The sequence below is a fragment of the Canis lupus genome, chromosome 5, assembly GCF_048164855.1.
Source record: "Canis lupus baileyi chromosome 5, mCanLup2.hap1, whole genome shotgun sequence".
Lineage (NCBI taxonomy): Eukaryota > Metazoa > Chordata > Mammalia > Carnivora > Canidae > Canis > Canis lupus.
This window is the reverse complement of record NC_132842.1, coordinates 21,784,030-21,798,744: the sequence shown is the minus strand read 5'-3', so window position 1 is coordinate 21,798,744 and position 14,715 is coordinate 21,784,030. Positions and strand designations below refer to the sequence as shown.

At 39.5% G+C, this 14,715-nt stretch overlaps 1 protein-coding gene across 1 annotated transcript in view; it reads right to left on the bottom strand.

The window, feature by feature from the left end:
- Positions 1-218: 218 nt before the first annotated feature.
- ITGA8 (integrin subunit alpha 8) overlaps positions 219-14,715 on the bottom strand; it is a 169,479-nt gene continuing 154,982 nt past the window's right edge. Inside the window, exons 28-30 of the mRNA XM_072825691.1 lie at positions 14,071-14,172; positions 4,993-5,115; positions 219-3,063 (exon numbers count right to left, since the gene is read on the bottom strand). Coding sequence (XP_072681792.1) covers positions 2,977-3,063; positions 4,993-5,115; positions 14,071-14,172 — 312 coding nt within the window. The 3' untranslated portion in view covers positions 219-2,976. The remainder of the gene's footprint in view (positions 3,064-4,992; positions 5,116-14,070; positions 14,173-14,715) is intronic.

The following is a 14,715-nucleotide window of genomic DNA, read 5'->3' as shown; positions in this document are numbered from 1 at the left end:
TTGGTATGTTGATCGAGTTATGCAAACATCACCACAATCTAAGTTTAGAACATTCTCATCATCCCAAAGAAATGTTGTATTCTCACTCTCAAATTTCTTCCAACGTTAAATGTTTTTATAATAATAGAAAATCAAAGCATAGAGACAGAAACTTTTGATCTCTGCTATTGTGGTAAAGCTTTACATTGCATGCAAAAGAAACCACAAGTACATCATCATGTCTTTAATTTTTCATTTTATTAGTGACAAGGTAAATAGGTATGTGAAAATCTTCACAGATATCTACACACGTATTTAAATAAAAGAAGAAAAAGAAAGGAGTTGAGTTGAAACAGTGGGGTGTCAGGGGCAACTATATTGCTTATTTACTGTATAAAAATCTCCAAGTGTATGAAACTTGATTTGCCCATTTTCCACATCCTCAAAACCAGCTGCAAGAATTGCAATGGGGATGTCTAAAATATACATAGACTCTAACAGAAGCCTGGTACAATGTGAATTATGAAAGCGATTGGTGATGATGCTATGTGGGAAGCAGTTACTTTCAGTGCATTGATAGAGCATTCCTCAAGCAGAAACAATGCTCAGGAATTGATGATTGGTGGGTCCACCTGACCTCAGGTGTCCCCCTTCCTCCATTTGCTTCCACATCTGAAGTAGCAGAGGGGGCCACTGTGTGCCCAAGTGTCTGTAGGTAGCAGTGCCCATCCCGCTAGAGAGGACCACTCTTGGTTGAGATTGTGAGGAAGCCCCTAGATCTTGCTCCTTCTTGGTCCTACTCTTGTTCATGGCATCTCTACTTTCCTCCAGGTGTCTGTGTGACCCAGCTCACGGGGTCCTAACTTAAGTAGCTCCAGGAGTTCTGAGTTCCTTTGCAAATGTTAGCTGAAAAGGCAATGGGTATGTGTTCTCAGGGACTTCTTATGACCCCAAATTCTGAGGAGCTAATTCCTATTGACCCAAAGTCAGGCCTGATGACAAGAGTTAGGGCATTATATGGGGGCAGAGAAATCTGTTGGCACTCCTCCAATCATATACAGACAGCCACCTCCCCACAAAACCATTTCTACTGAGACAGCGAACATGGAAGACCCCCAGAGGTGGTGTGGGACCTAACCTCTCTGAGGCACCTGCAGTTCTCACCCACAGTCAGCCATACACATTAGGAGCCAGACTTCAGTCCTTATAGACTTGAAACTGCTGCCATGACAGGACTGAATTTGTAAGTGGGAAAAATATGAACTTCATCAGAATATTTTTCCATGTGACTTGCATTTGGTTTCCGATGAAGCTCTGCAGCTGTAGCCAAATGGCTTAGCTCCAGGTTAAGGCACCATGGAAAATTTAGTGTCTGTGAGTCTGGCTCCTCTTTCAGATAAAGTGTGATTGTTGACATTGGGAACACAAATTTTCCAACTGCTTTGTAAACTTCAGGATTTTGGTCCACTAGTTCTATTATCTGTAATACCTAGGATATTAATTAAAAAAATAACTAATGCCAGTGTAAACATGCTTTAGATACATAGGTCTATAAAATATTGCACATAAATATAAAATTTGTTCAGCATTTCTTCATAGTAAGTTTTCATTATCATAAAAAGTATATAAAATTGTGCAGATTATATGAATTTGGCTGGTCAACTTGACTTCAAACATGATGACGTTACACACGGTTATGGATTATTTACAAGAGTTTTAAACATCAACGTTTTGTGATGGTTAGACTTTAGATGATGGAAGAATAGCTAAGATAAATATTATTTTCCAAAGGTATGTACTATAAAGATTAGCAGTAAAGATGAGTAGTAAAGTTAGAATAGGCAATTGTAAATAAAAGTCTTAGGAATCCCTTTTCTGGGTTCATCTTGTATCTGCATAACTTTATATTTCTTTCCCATGTATGCATAACACATCTTCCCTGTGTATATAAATTTGAGGTATAGTAAATAGGTATTTAATCCCAAGGTAAATACTGGCGTTGCTTCTTATAGATATTAAAAGTAACATTTACCCATATTGTAAAATTGCTTTTTTATTAATGGACTGTAGAAATTTTACCATTATTTTTTAACCGGAGAGGTTCAAGAGTACCTTGAGATTTGTGTATTGCTAATTAAGTCAGTGGGAAGATTTTTATTTCCATGTAAGGAGCTATAAAATACAACTTTTTGCAAAGCTGAATTAAGCAGATGTGAGTCCCTGGAAGGTGTGAACAAAAGTGATTTCAGGTAGCGGGTGGCATGGTATTAAGTGAAGCTGTCTGATTTCCTTAGCACTGTCTAAATCCTGAAGAAGCTCTGTTAATTTATCTGCACAAGATGGTAATCTTAGAAGGAAATTTAGTGATTTTGAAAAGCAGCTAACCAAATTGTAATGTTCAAATCTTCTAGATGACCAGAATATCTGCCTAGAGACATGGAAAATAAATAAATAAACTGTTCTCCTCAGTTACAAGATTATCTTGGTCATTTCAAAAGTACTTTCACAGTACCAACAACATATGCTTGTCTCCCTGAGCCATAACTTCATTAGAAATGTGTCTTTTCCATAGGGAGGTGTCAAATATTCCATCAGATGCAGTAGTGTTGGAAGGTTTGGTCCTAGTTCACTGTCAGAAGTCGATTGTAATTCAAATAATTAATCTCCGTGGCTTGAGTTGGATTTACCTGGAAAGCAACTGAGTTCCCATGCCCATTTCAGAGCGTCTGCCAAAAAGAGAACAACTAAAGCAAAAGACATCTTCCACCATTGCTAACGGTTTCCACAGTGTTGAGGATGGACATTATCTCACCCAGAAGGGTCTCTGGGCTCTGCGGCAGCTTCTCCAAAGTGCAGCATACATGAGGTGATATTTCTGGGGCCCTTCCACTTCAGGGTCACTGGCATGTACAGGGAAATCTTTGTTTAACCTTTGTGTTCCTTTTCTTTGAACAGGACCAATGTTCGAATATTTGGAGCTTGGGTTTTGCTCCAAATTCATGCCTCAGCGGCTTTGTCATCTGTCAGTTGCTCCCTGTCATTCATATCATCTTGGGGGGGTCTTGCTCTGTCAAAGAATCCACACTATGAACAAGAGAAAAGAGGGTTATTAAATCAGGTCTGGGAATTGGGTGAAACTCCTCATTCTAAGAATTTTCACTTTCTGTGTTTTCTAAGGAAATCAGTGCTCTGTGGATATTCCCTGTCTGATTCTCCAAATTAGAAGGGGGAAGCAGAGTAGTCTTTACCTGCAGAGAGAGTTTGTTGCATCAGGCAGAGTGTTTGGGTCCTTCCTCCTGCCAGGTCCTTCCTCCTCCCATGTGGGCGAATGTCCCTGTTTTGTATAATCCACTTATGGACCTGACATATTTTTCCTGAGATTATAGCAACAAGGCCCAAAGATTTCCTCTCTGCTTTTCTGCATGCTTTCTGGAGACAGCAGGAGCACTAACTACTGGCCAGGGAAGGGAGAATCTCTCCTGAAGTATACCATAGTTACCTTGGGATGGAATTTAAGAAGAAGAGAGGAGATGCTTGCATATCACTCTGTACTTGTGGAACACATAGCATATAGAGGAAAAGTAGATTGGTCATTTCTTTCACTCCCAGAACATCTTAGTGACTTCCCAAAGATCACCCAGCGACTTGAGGAAGAAGCTATCTTAGAATCTTCATCCTCTTGAATTTCAATTAGTATTTGGTCTAGAAACCTGGAACCTCAATTCTTTTTTTTTTTTTAAAGATTTTATTTATTTATTCATGAGAAACACACACAGAGAGAGAGGCAGAGACACAGGCAGAGGGAGAAGCAGGCTCCATGCAGGGAGCCCGACATGAGACTCGATCCTGGACTCCAGGATCAGGCCCTGGGCTGAAGGTGGCGCTAAACCGCTGAGCCACCCGGGCTGCTCCTGGAACCTCAATTCTTATATATTATTTCTTACCCTGGAAGCCAAATTCACTGGGTTTTATTGATAACTACTGAGTTGTCTTTTTTTTTTTTTTTTCAGGACCAATACCATATTCTGTCAACTGCCCCATATCATTGTATCATTTATGGAAACAAAGATACTATAAATAACAGAATGACATAAGGGTCTATTTCTAAAGGTAAACTATGCAGCAGACTCTGTAGGCTCAGGATGGCAGAAAACAGCTTACGATAATGATCAGGAAAGCCATTATTTAACTCGCATGGCAAGGTTTTCTCAGTTTATTAGGCAAGTCACATATTGTTTTAAAACAAAAATACACTATGATTTTGGGGAATCACAACAATGGTGGTTAACGAAGATGTGACTGGATTAATTACTCTTCTAGTCATGTAATTGTGACACTGTTTGTATTTTGGAATGGAAATCTCTATGAAACTTGGCAGTCCTATTGGTTTTGGGGCCAGAAATTAATTCCTATTGTAGGTTTTTACAATAAATGTCAGTAAAACACATGAAAGAGTACATTCAATCTTCCTAATGGAGATGGACTAATGGGCAAGATAAAAAAAAAAAAAACAAACAAGTTCAAGAATATTATAACATGCAGCATCTATTTGGCATGATAGTCCAAGTATCCATTAATTACTATATTAATTGCATCTGGGTAGTGCTTATAAAGAAACATCTCAAGTATTGCTGATAGGACCACATCACTAACAAGCTTGAGATCTTGATTAATTACACAAGAAGGCTTCATAAAAAGATTTTCACTCCAAGCATATTGGAAAGAAGATCACACGTCTCAGCTAAAAATGTCTAACACTCTCTGTATTTATTTACAAGAAATCTCAAGATAAAAGCAACATTAAACACTCTTGGTCTTCTTAAATATCAGCTATACAGGCATAGTAAGTTTGCCAAAACAAACAAGACACAATTTTCCCTTTATGCCTTTTCAACTGTTAAAAATCCCCAAATCATGCCTCTGTCTTTGTCTTTTTAAATCTCTAGGTGTATCTTTGTAAATCCCCTCAGTGGCCTCTGTACTCAAAAAGAAAAATAAAAGAAATAAACTTACCTTCCATAAAGCTAAGGTTAAGATGGCCAGAACCAATAATCCAAGAAGTATTGCTAGTATTATTACCCATAATGGGATTGAAAAGGAAACATTTGGGGTTGCCCAAATAACTGATGTCTTAATCTGAAATGGAAAATAAAGCAAATGAGCTTAAATTTGAAAACTATTGGATGAAATAAAGCAGCAGTTACCAGTACAATATGGAGATGGGAGTAGTTCTAAAAAGATCCGTATAGTAGTTGAAATCATCCTGGGGGAGACTGGAAGGTCTACAACACTCAGACATAGAATCTTAAAAGCCAGCACATTCTCAGGTCCTCCAGGTGGGATGAAAGGTCTAATTACAGACACTTGGTGTGTGTTTGGTTCAGAACAGTCCAGAAACCCTGGCATGGAATCGAAGCTGGACTGAGAACCAACAGAGTGGAAAGGAATGAGCTTAAATCAGGCTGGACCTTTTATGGCAGTAATGATTAAAAATAGACCCTCCGAAAGGTCAAATCTGTCCACACACATTTCTTCATGGAGCTCAGCTAACCTCATTGAGAAGTGAGTTGAATTGGACCCATTGGACTGTTGAATGTGCAAAAGGTTAGAGATCACCTAATCTAACTCCCCATTTTACAGATGAGAAAATTGAGTACCAGGGGGACTAAGTGATTCATACAACTAATGTCACCACCTCTTTAACTCTAGGTTCTGTGTTTTATCAATGAACGATAGCCCAGAGCCTGACTAGCCATCTTGGATTTCATGGAATTAATTGCAGGGAGCGAAGTGAGCACTAATTGTCCAGAGGCATTGGAGCTGCTTTAATCCTAAATCCAGTTTTCAGTTGCCATGAGAGGTCATTTCATTCCTCACTGTTGCAAGAGAATTTGGAGGAAAAGAAGATCCTCCCAGCAGAACTGCACGCTCAGTGCCTGTGAACCATCCCTGCCTCCCCACATGGGTAGAGCAGCTCTCCTGTTGCCCATGTGCCCCTGGAGACCCAGACAGCAGAGAAGCTGCAGAGCCTCAGACAAAACCAAGAGGAGGCCCAGCCATTCTGCTAACACCTTCTGCCAAGGAGAAGACAAATAAAAATATTATTGGATCTAAAATGCTGTTCATGAAGGCAAGGCTATCTGGTTTTAGAGAGAAGTAAGCACTGCCCCAGTTAAAGCAGTCAGAGTGCTCCTGGTTTTAGCTGTCCTGGCTGGAAGGATCATGGGTCCAGTCCTGATATATGCTTAGAACCTCTAGGCCACAATTCTCTAACCCACCAATCAGGAGATAATAATAGATGCATGGCAAAGGTTAGTGGCTCTGGAATGTGTCCTGGCTGGAAACATATGGGTGTTCTCATAATTTCCACCCAAGTAGGGGCCTGTGACGGTGCACATCTCTTTCTTCTGCTTTCTTAATTACATTGCAGCATCCTGCCTCTGCGCTTGTCAGCTTGTGTAGCTATTCATTGCTCCTTCATCTTGTGTCCATTTCCTCTGCGCAGTGGACATACTGATAAGGTAATTCACTCATTCTCCAGCCCCAAGTATCATTTACATCCAGACTAAATGAAGGCACCAACAGTAGTGAGACTGCTAGTCATTCCACATGCACAACAGTGCCAGGAACTTGATTCTCTGCTCTCAGTGAGAAAAAGGCTGGCCATGACCTACTCACCATTATACCTTCCTCCTTCGCCTGCTAACTCCCGTTACCAAGCAGTCTCTATTTCATCCATCACATCAGCAGGAGGTGCAACATTCCACGACCAAGATGGCATCAACCTCACGCTGCTTGCTACAGTCTAGGGACAGGACACACGGCACACGAGGAAACGCACTGCAGGGACTCAAAGTAGCCACGATGCCACCTGGATTCTGCAGGCTGTATAACTTACTCTAAAACGATCCTTTGCATGTATATGGCTGCATGAGCAAGAACGGGATTAATGACTTCTGAATCCCCTCTCTTTATACTCCTTCCTTTAGTGAATTACATCTAATAGCACCTATGAAATCAGCACTCAATCCGCATCTTAAGGTACTCAGAGAAAGGACATGAAGTGGTCTTTCAAAACAATACTAGTATTACTGGAAGCAGACTCATACAGTTTCGATAATGAGAATTTCAGAATTTTGGAACCACAAGGGAGAGGAGCAAACATGTACTCACCAGCCAGTTACAGTGACCCAGCAGAGAGAAAATCTGGAGCCATGGACAATTCTGAGGTTTCTTATAAAGGTTTCTTCCCCCTAAACATAGTTTCAGGCTATATTTGGTGCATGTGTTAGAAATCACCAAAATTTACTAATAGGTAATTTACAGTAACACAAGGAACCATGCTTCTCCATCTTCCCTGTCCTGATTTACCTAATTAATATCTTAAATTGCCTCCCATGGTTTCATGTTAAACATAGCAAATAGTTGAATTTGTGAGTGTTCATATATATATATATATATATATATATATATATGTGTGTGTGTATATATATATATATATATAGAGAGAGAGAGAGAGAGAGAGAGCGCGCGCTAAAGGAATTGAAAGAAGGGCCAGAGGGTCACAGACCGTTCTGTTCAAATTGTTAGTTTAATAAAAAGCAATGGGATGGGAAAACAGCTACAGTGACTTTCCTGGATTCTTTTGCTACTAGGCTACTGTAGGTTTTGATGTTATTATCTAAAAAACATGGTCATCCTGTAGAAACAGGTAGGGGAAGTTATGTGAAGGCTTTTGTTTTTTTGCAGCAATGATGGAAAAATATGAATAAAATATTAAATTGAACAGGATATGCTTATTAGGGTCTTCTGAAGCAAAAACCAGCTTTATAGGTATAATTACAAAAATCTATTGGCTTTTTGTTTGCATTCACTTCCAAAGATTCTAACAGCAGTGTCTTAAAATCATTTGAGAGTAGGTGATCCCGACTGTCCTTTTCAGTTCCAAAATTCTGAAATTCTCATCACCAGAACTGTCATCGGTCTGCTCCCAGTAACATTATGCTCACTTAAAAAATACCATGCTGTTCCTTTCTCTGAGAATTTTAAAAGTTCAGATTACACATGTCATGTACATTTCCTGTAAATCATCATATGTAATTAACCAGGAGGAAAGGACAAAGAGTTTTAAAAGCAAGAAAACTCAGGAATCCTCCTGCGCCTGCATTCTGCTTTTCTTGCCTGCTGAAAAGACATCCTTTAGGACATCCATGTGGCACTGAGGGTGCCCAATCATCTCAATCTAAAATGCAAGAGCTGCAAAGACCTTCCTTGGCCTCTGGTGTTTTCCTAAACTTATCTAGGCATTTCTTTCTTTTTCTTTTTTTCAAAGATTTTATTTACTTTTTTAAAAAAAGATTCATTCATTCATTCATTCATTCATTCATTCATTCATGAGAGACAGACAGAGAGAGAGAGAGGCAGAGACAAAGAAGAAGAAGCAGACTCCTTGCTGGGAGCCCAATGTGGGACTCGATCCCGGGTCTCTAGGATCACACCCTGGGTCGAAGGTAGGTGCTAAACCACTGAGACACCCAGGCATCCCTTTATTTACTTATTATATATAGAGAGAGCACAAGCAGAGGGAGCAGCAGAGAGAGAGGGAGAAGCAGCCTCCCCGCTGAGCAGGGAGCCTGATGTGGGGCTCGATCCCAGGATCCTGGGATCATGACCTGAGCTGAAGGCAGATGCTTCACCGACTGAGTCACCCAGGCACCTCTAGGCTTTTCACCACTTAGTCAAGAAGTCACTACACCAAGGCCAGTAGAAATAACAGAAAATCAAGAACAGTGCCCCAGAGTATCTCTCCAGATTTCCAATGCAGGGGAGCTGATTGGTTGTTGCTGGAAAGAGGCAGATGAAGAGTCAAGTGCAACACATCATTGGAAGAGTCCTATATGTCTTGGAAAGGGAGGTCCTTCTGAGGACACATTGATTAGGGGGGCATGTGACATATTCATGTGTATACATGGCAATGGGGCATTTCATTCATGAGTGGAAACAGGTAAAAGCCTGGCTTTTCCTGAAAGTCAGTGCTTTGTATAAATTAGAAACTTGAGCTGCACAGGCCACCTGACTGGGGAAAGACTTAATTGATTACTTTTATAGGACCAAAGCTTATTTAAATTTGTATTAGTGCTGTGGAAATTACAGAATGGTTTGAGGAAATCTTGCCAAGAAATAAAGCGTTGGAAAATACTAAAACTTTGTTAGTGTTTATGTTTGTCTTGCAGCTCATTTTGATAAGCCCTCAGGAAACTTCATTATCCATCAGATAACTACTAGTAAGAAAAAAAGGTCTTAATTCTCAGTTTCTCATGACTAAACACTGATTTATTGTAATAATTTTTCACTCATTTCAAATAAGATTTATGAAATATCCCATGTTTCAAGCTAGAACCTTCTGTAACCCTGCTCTAGATCAGGTTTATTTCTGTCTAGAAATTTCTATTTCTTATTATAAAATAAGCCACATGTGTAATTTAAGAATTTTCAGCAGCCACATTAAAAAAGAGGAAAAAGATGAGACATTAATTTTAATTATTTAACCATAAATATCAGAACTATTATCATTTCAACATGCAGTTGATACCAAAATATCCATCAGACATCTTAAACTCTGCTTTTCTTTTTAATGAAGTGTCCAAAATCCAGTGTGTATTTCATATTTGTAGCACATGACAAAACTAGATTTTCAGTGGTTAAAGTGAAACGTAGTCTCACAGAAAAAAACACAGCTGCATTAATGGAAAAACATCTTATACTGCAACAGTTTTCAGGTTTTCATCTAAATTAGTTAAAATAAAGCAAAACTACTAGTTCAGTCTCACACTGGCCACCTCTCAGGTACTCACTTTCCACATGTGGCTGATGGCCACTGTATTGGACTGTATAGCTCTAGAACATTTTGTAAAATCTCACACAATGGTGTGGTTTGCCCATTTACCTAAGTCTTCCCTTACAAGATTGATTCATCAAGAAGGTGGTCCCAAGGCAGAAGGTTCCCTTTAAGATTATGGGCAAGAAATTACATATTTAACTGCTTTAAGAAAGAAAGGTCATGTCGACTAACTAAAATACTTAAAATTTAAGGAGAAAATCTCAAGTGTGTGCCAACTCATGAACAAATTGTATCACTTTATCTTCATGTATTGAGGACCTATAGCTATTTAAAGAAATGGCATACAATGTTAACAATTCACTTATTTTAATTATCTGCAATTTTAGGAAGTGAGATCCATAAATTATAAGTGGTTTAGACCTTCGAAAGTGATACTAAGTAGGGAACGTTTAATCTTACCTTCATCACATCATAAATCTTGTCCTTTATTATGGTTGAAAGACCATAAATAAATTTTTAATATGCCTACACTTTATTATGGACATTTATGATATGTTGTTGTATATTTTGACAAAATACCAAGGTAGAAGGAAAAGGCTCCCTTATATTTGCAACTGTAATTAACGTTGACATCTGTATTTATGTATCACAAAATCTTGTGTAAACTTACTTCATAGGGGTCACAAGAATGTTTTAAATAAATGTACCAAAATACTCTACCTACAGTGCCATTTAGAACAAAATAATATCATAAAGTGGACCAGCTGGACACACATTTTAACATTTAAATAACCTATGAGAGATCAGCAGTTTGAACTCCAAACAATTGATTCATATAATAATTCCATTTTAAGGTTCCTAAGTTGTGCTAACAAATGAAATGGATTCACAGTTTTTGTATGAGGTTTCTAAGAAGGATTTTTATGAACTATTTTATAGAAACCACTGTGGGAATTATACTAGACAATCATATTCCCTCCCAGATATCAGGTATGGAATTCAGCTTTAGTAGCATGACACACAAATGCCAACGTTCCCTGTTAAGCAAAGAAAGTGTTCAAGTAACTGAATCTTGCTTTTTTCTGCCGTTAAGCAAAGAAAGTGTTCAAGTAACTGAATCTTGCTTTTTTCTGCCGCGCTGTGATAATTGAGCACTCAATCATATCCCTTTGCACCATGCAACCTTTCCCTCACCTCTGAACATGGCAAGTGTCACGAGCTTCGTGAGTTCATTTGTTACAAACTCAGACAGGCTGCAGGTAGCAGATGGGGAGAGCTCTTTTCTTCCATGTGTGAGGCTGACGTGGAGCTCAAGAAATGGTTGAATCATGACCATGTTGACAAGGGAATACAAACTAACTAATCATCCACACAAGGGCCTAAGAAAACAAGTTTCATTACAAAAGAAGTATCTAAGAGGGTTTCCCCATTGACAGGGTATGCAGTGGAGCTCTTAGGACTCTCAACAACCTATCCTTTAAAATTTTTTTTTTCTATTTTTATTTATGATAGTCACAGAGAGAGAGAGAGAGAGAGAGAGAGAGAGAGAGAGAGGCAGAGACACAGGCAGAGGGAGAAGCAGGCCCCATGCACCGGGAGCCTGATGTGGGATTCGATCCCGGGTCTCCAGGATCGCGCCCTGGGCCAAAGGCAGGCGCCAAACCGCTGCGCCACCCAGGGATCCCTCAACAACCTATCCTAACTGATTTAGCATCTTAAAGCAATTCCCTTCTACTGCATTCTTTTCCAGAATGACCTTTGGAATGACCTTTGAGAAGAACTCGCTAGAAAAGGCATCAGCTAGCTCACAGCACAGTCCTCTCAAACCAAGCCACAGAAAAGTCATTTCCCTGGAGGGGAGAGCAAACTTCTCATGGGCCAGATCTCCCCTTGGCCGGGTGTTGGGAGACCCCAAAGTACCTTCATTCCTGAATATTTTTTCCAATAACCTTTACATAACTGATGTGGTAAATCATCCACGTCAGATAATAAGGCTTTTAAAAAATGCAATGACAAGGATGGTGGGGCTGGGGGAAGCACATGTATCAGATGATTCTGTGGATCTTTTGAGATGAGTTGAGAACAGCAGGCTGTCACCTGTGGCCAGTACAGAAAGACGTAATGCTGTTGACGGCATTGACTGTAACATATGTTTCTGCTATGGAACACATGCTTGGAGAAAACAAAGGGACCCAGATTTATCTCCCTTAGAGAGACAAGCCTTTGAACCTCCTTGGATGAACATTCTATATTAAAATCCCAAAGCCTCTGTCTTCTAGGTTGAACATAAATCCAAACTACAGTAGACATCCTGTGAGGGAAAGAAAGGCGAGCTAAATGAAGAAAGATGTGGCCGCGCTTACTTTAAAATGCCACCAAAGTTTACTAAAATATTTTGACATTTCCATTTGGGCTTCCTTGATTCAGCCAGGGAGAAGACATTTTGGGGGGAGGGTTACTATTACTGAGCCTTGAGGCATACCTTGTTCCAAGTACAATGCTAGGGCTTCATAGACATCACTTTATTAACCTCAACAATGTGTTCAGGTGAATATAGTTAACAGCCTCAGGGAGGTACAGTGATTTCCTGAAGGTTTCCTAATTAGGGGGCGCGGAGCCAGGATGAAGCCGAGGAGAATGTGTTTTGAAATACATTTGAAATGTGGGCCTGATCCCATGCTAGAGATTCTCAGTTATTTTACTATTTTATTTTATTTATATTTTATTTATTTATTTTAGTAAGCTGCATACCCAGCGTGGAGCCCAATGTGGGGCTTGAACTCATGACCTTAAGATCAAGATCTGAGCTGAGATCAAGGGTCTGAGGCTTAACCAATGGGTGGTGCCCCTCTCCGTGATTTTAAAGCAGAGTCCCAGGGCCCCACCCCAGAGCTACTCAGTCCTGATATCAGGGGTGAGGTCTTAGCATGTATTTATTTTAAAGTTTCATGAGTGATGATGCTTCACATACTTAGCTGAAGGTCACTGATCCACGCATTTTCCTAATTTAAATTACTAAAAGTAGACTAGGCTAGCAAGATTAAATTTTGTGATTACAAAAAAAAATTTTGTGATTATATTTTTTAAAAGATTTTATTTATTCATGAGAGACATAGAGAGAGAGAGAGAGAGAGAGAGAGAGGGGCAGAGACACAGGCAGAGGGAGAAGCAGGCTCCATGCAGGGAGCCCAATGTGGGACTCGATCCCAGGTCTCCAGGATTGTGCCCTGGGCTGAAGGCGGTGCTAAACCCCTGAGCCACCCGGGCTGCCCTGTGATTACATTTTAAGATGTAAGGCCAATAAGACATTATGATCATATCTACTTATATACCCTCCCAAAGCAGTGCTTCTTAAACTGTACTGTGTCCACGATGCCCTGGGATAAAATGCAGATTCAGACTCAGCAGGTCTGGAGTGAGGTTTATTTGTGAATTTTTGACGATTTCCTAGGTGATGCAGATGCTGATGTCTGCAAACTGGACTATGAATAACAAGACCTGGGGACCAGGGTTTAAGGGGGGGTGTATCTATAGAATGACCCAGAAACAAAGATTTAAATCTAAACATCTTTTCCTCAGATCTGGCTGTGATCACTTTCACTGTAAAGGGAGGGTTTTGGTGACCATGCCTGCTGTCCTCTGTCCCCCTGTTCCTGTCTGCTCTCCATGGTCTCGCCAAGCTGCTGAGGATGCTGGCAGTTGTGCTGTGAAAGATAAACTCCTGCCAGTAATGCTTAATAGCCTCAGTTTAAAAATAATGTTTTATTCAACTGAAGCTCATGCTGTACTTTTTTTTCTGGGTGAAAATGATCGTTCTTTGCATAGAAAGGAAAGATGTCAAAGGTCATCCAGCTGTCCCTAATGAAGAGAGTCCTTCCCCCCAACTTCGGCCCCCACCTCACTCACTATGCTGTCCTTAGAATTAAACAATCAGGACGATTTCATTATAATGATCATTGCTATCTGGACTTCTTTCAAACAAAATGGCTTGGTTAAAAAGTGGTATTAGTCCTACACCGTAAATTTTGGGTCTTTTTTTTTTTAGTAGAAATTTACATTGAAAGTTTAAAAATTTGATCAAAGAACACTGAGAAATTTCTGGAGGGAGACAAGAAAATAGTGATCCAGAGAAGGAAACTTTCCTCAGGTCACTGGAATAAGCGCTTAAATGTAGCATCAGCTGAACAGTGGTTTAAAAAAATTATTATTTCAATGAAATTGTTATGCTGCTATATTTTTCAGATACTCACTGCTATGCTTCCCTCTGGGAGTTTTGCTGGCTGATCTTTATAAGGCATCTTCTTAACTTTGAAGGACACCAGGGATGCAAGAGTATAGGGATCATTTTTTCTCTGAAATGAAAAATATTTATTTAAATATATTCTGTGTAAACCCTTAAAAGCCATCCAGGCAGCCATCCAACTGTTTTCAGTATTTCACATTTCCAAAGGAAAATTTCATTTCTCCTTCTGTCTTCTTTTTCTCTTTAAAAATTTTCCCCCATCCATCCATCTATCCATCCATCATACATCCATCCATTATACATCCAGACATCCTTTTAGATAGCCATCCCAGTGTCCATCCAACTGACCACCCACTCATTCATCCTCTTCTTATTTCTAAAAAGAATTTCTCTTATTAACAAAAGACTTTGTACAATGAGGTTAGAATAAAAACAGAAAATCAGAGTCCTAAATGGGAGCAAGCACAAGGATTAACGTAGGTGCTGCTAGTAAAGAACAAAGGGGAGATATTGTAGGTTATACAATTCTTTTTTTTTTTATACAATTCTTATTATCTGATAGAGGGAAGTATTTTAAGAGAGAGACTGATACAAGTTATTTTTTAATAAATATTTTATTTATTCATGAGAGACACAGAGAGAGGCAGAAACA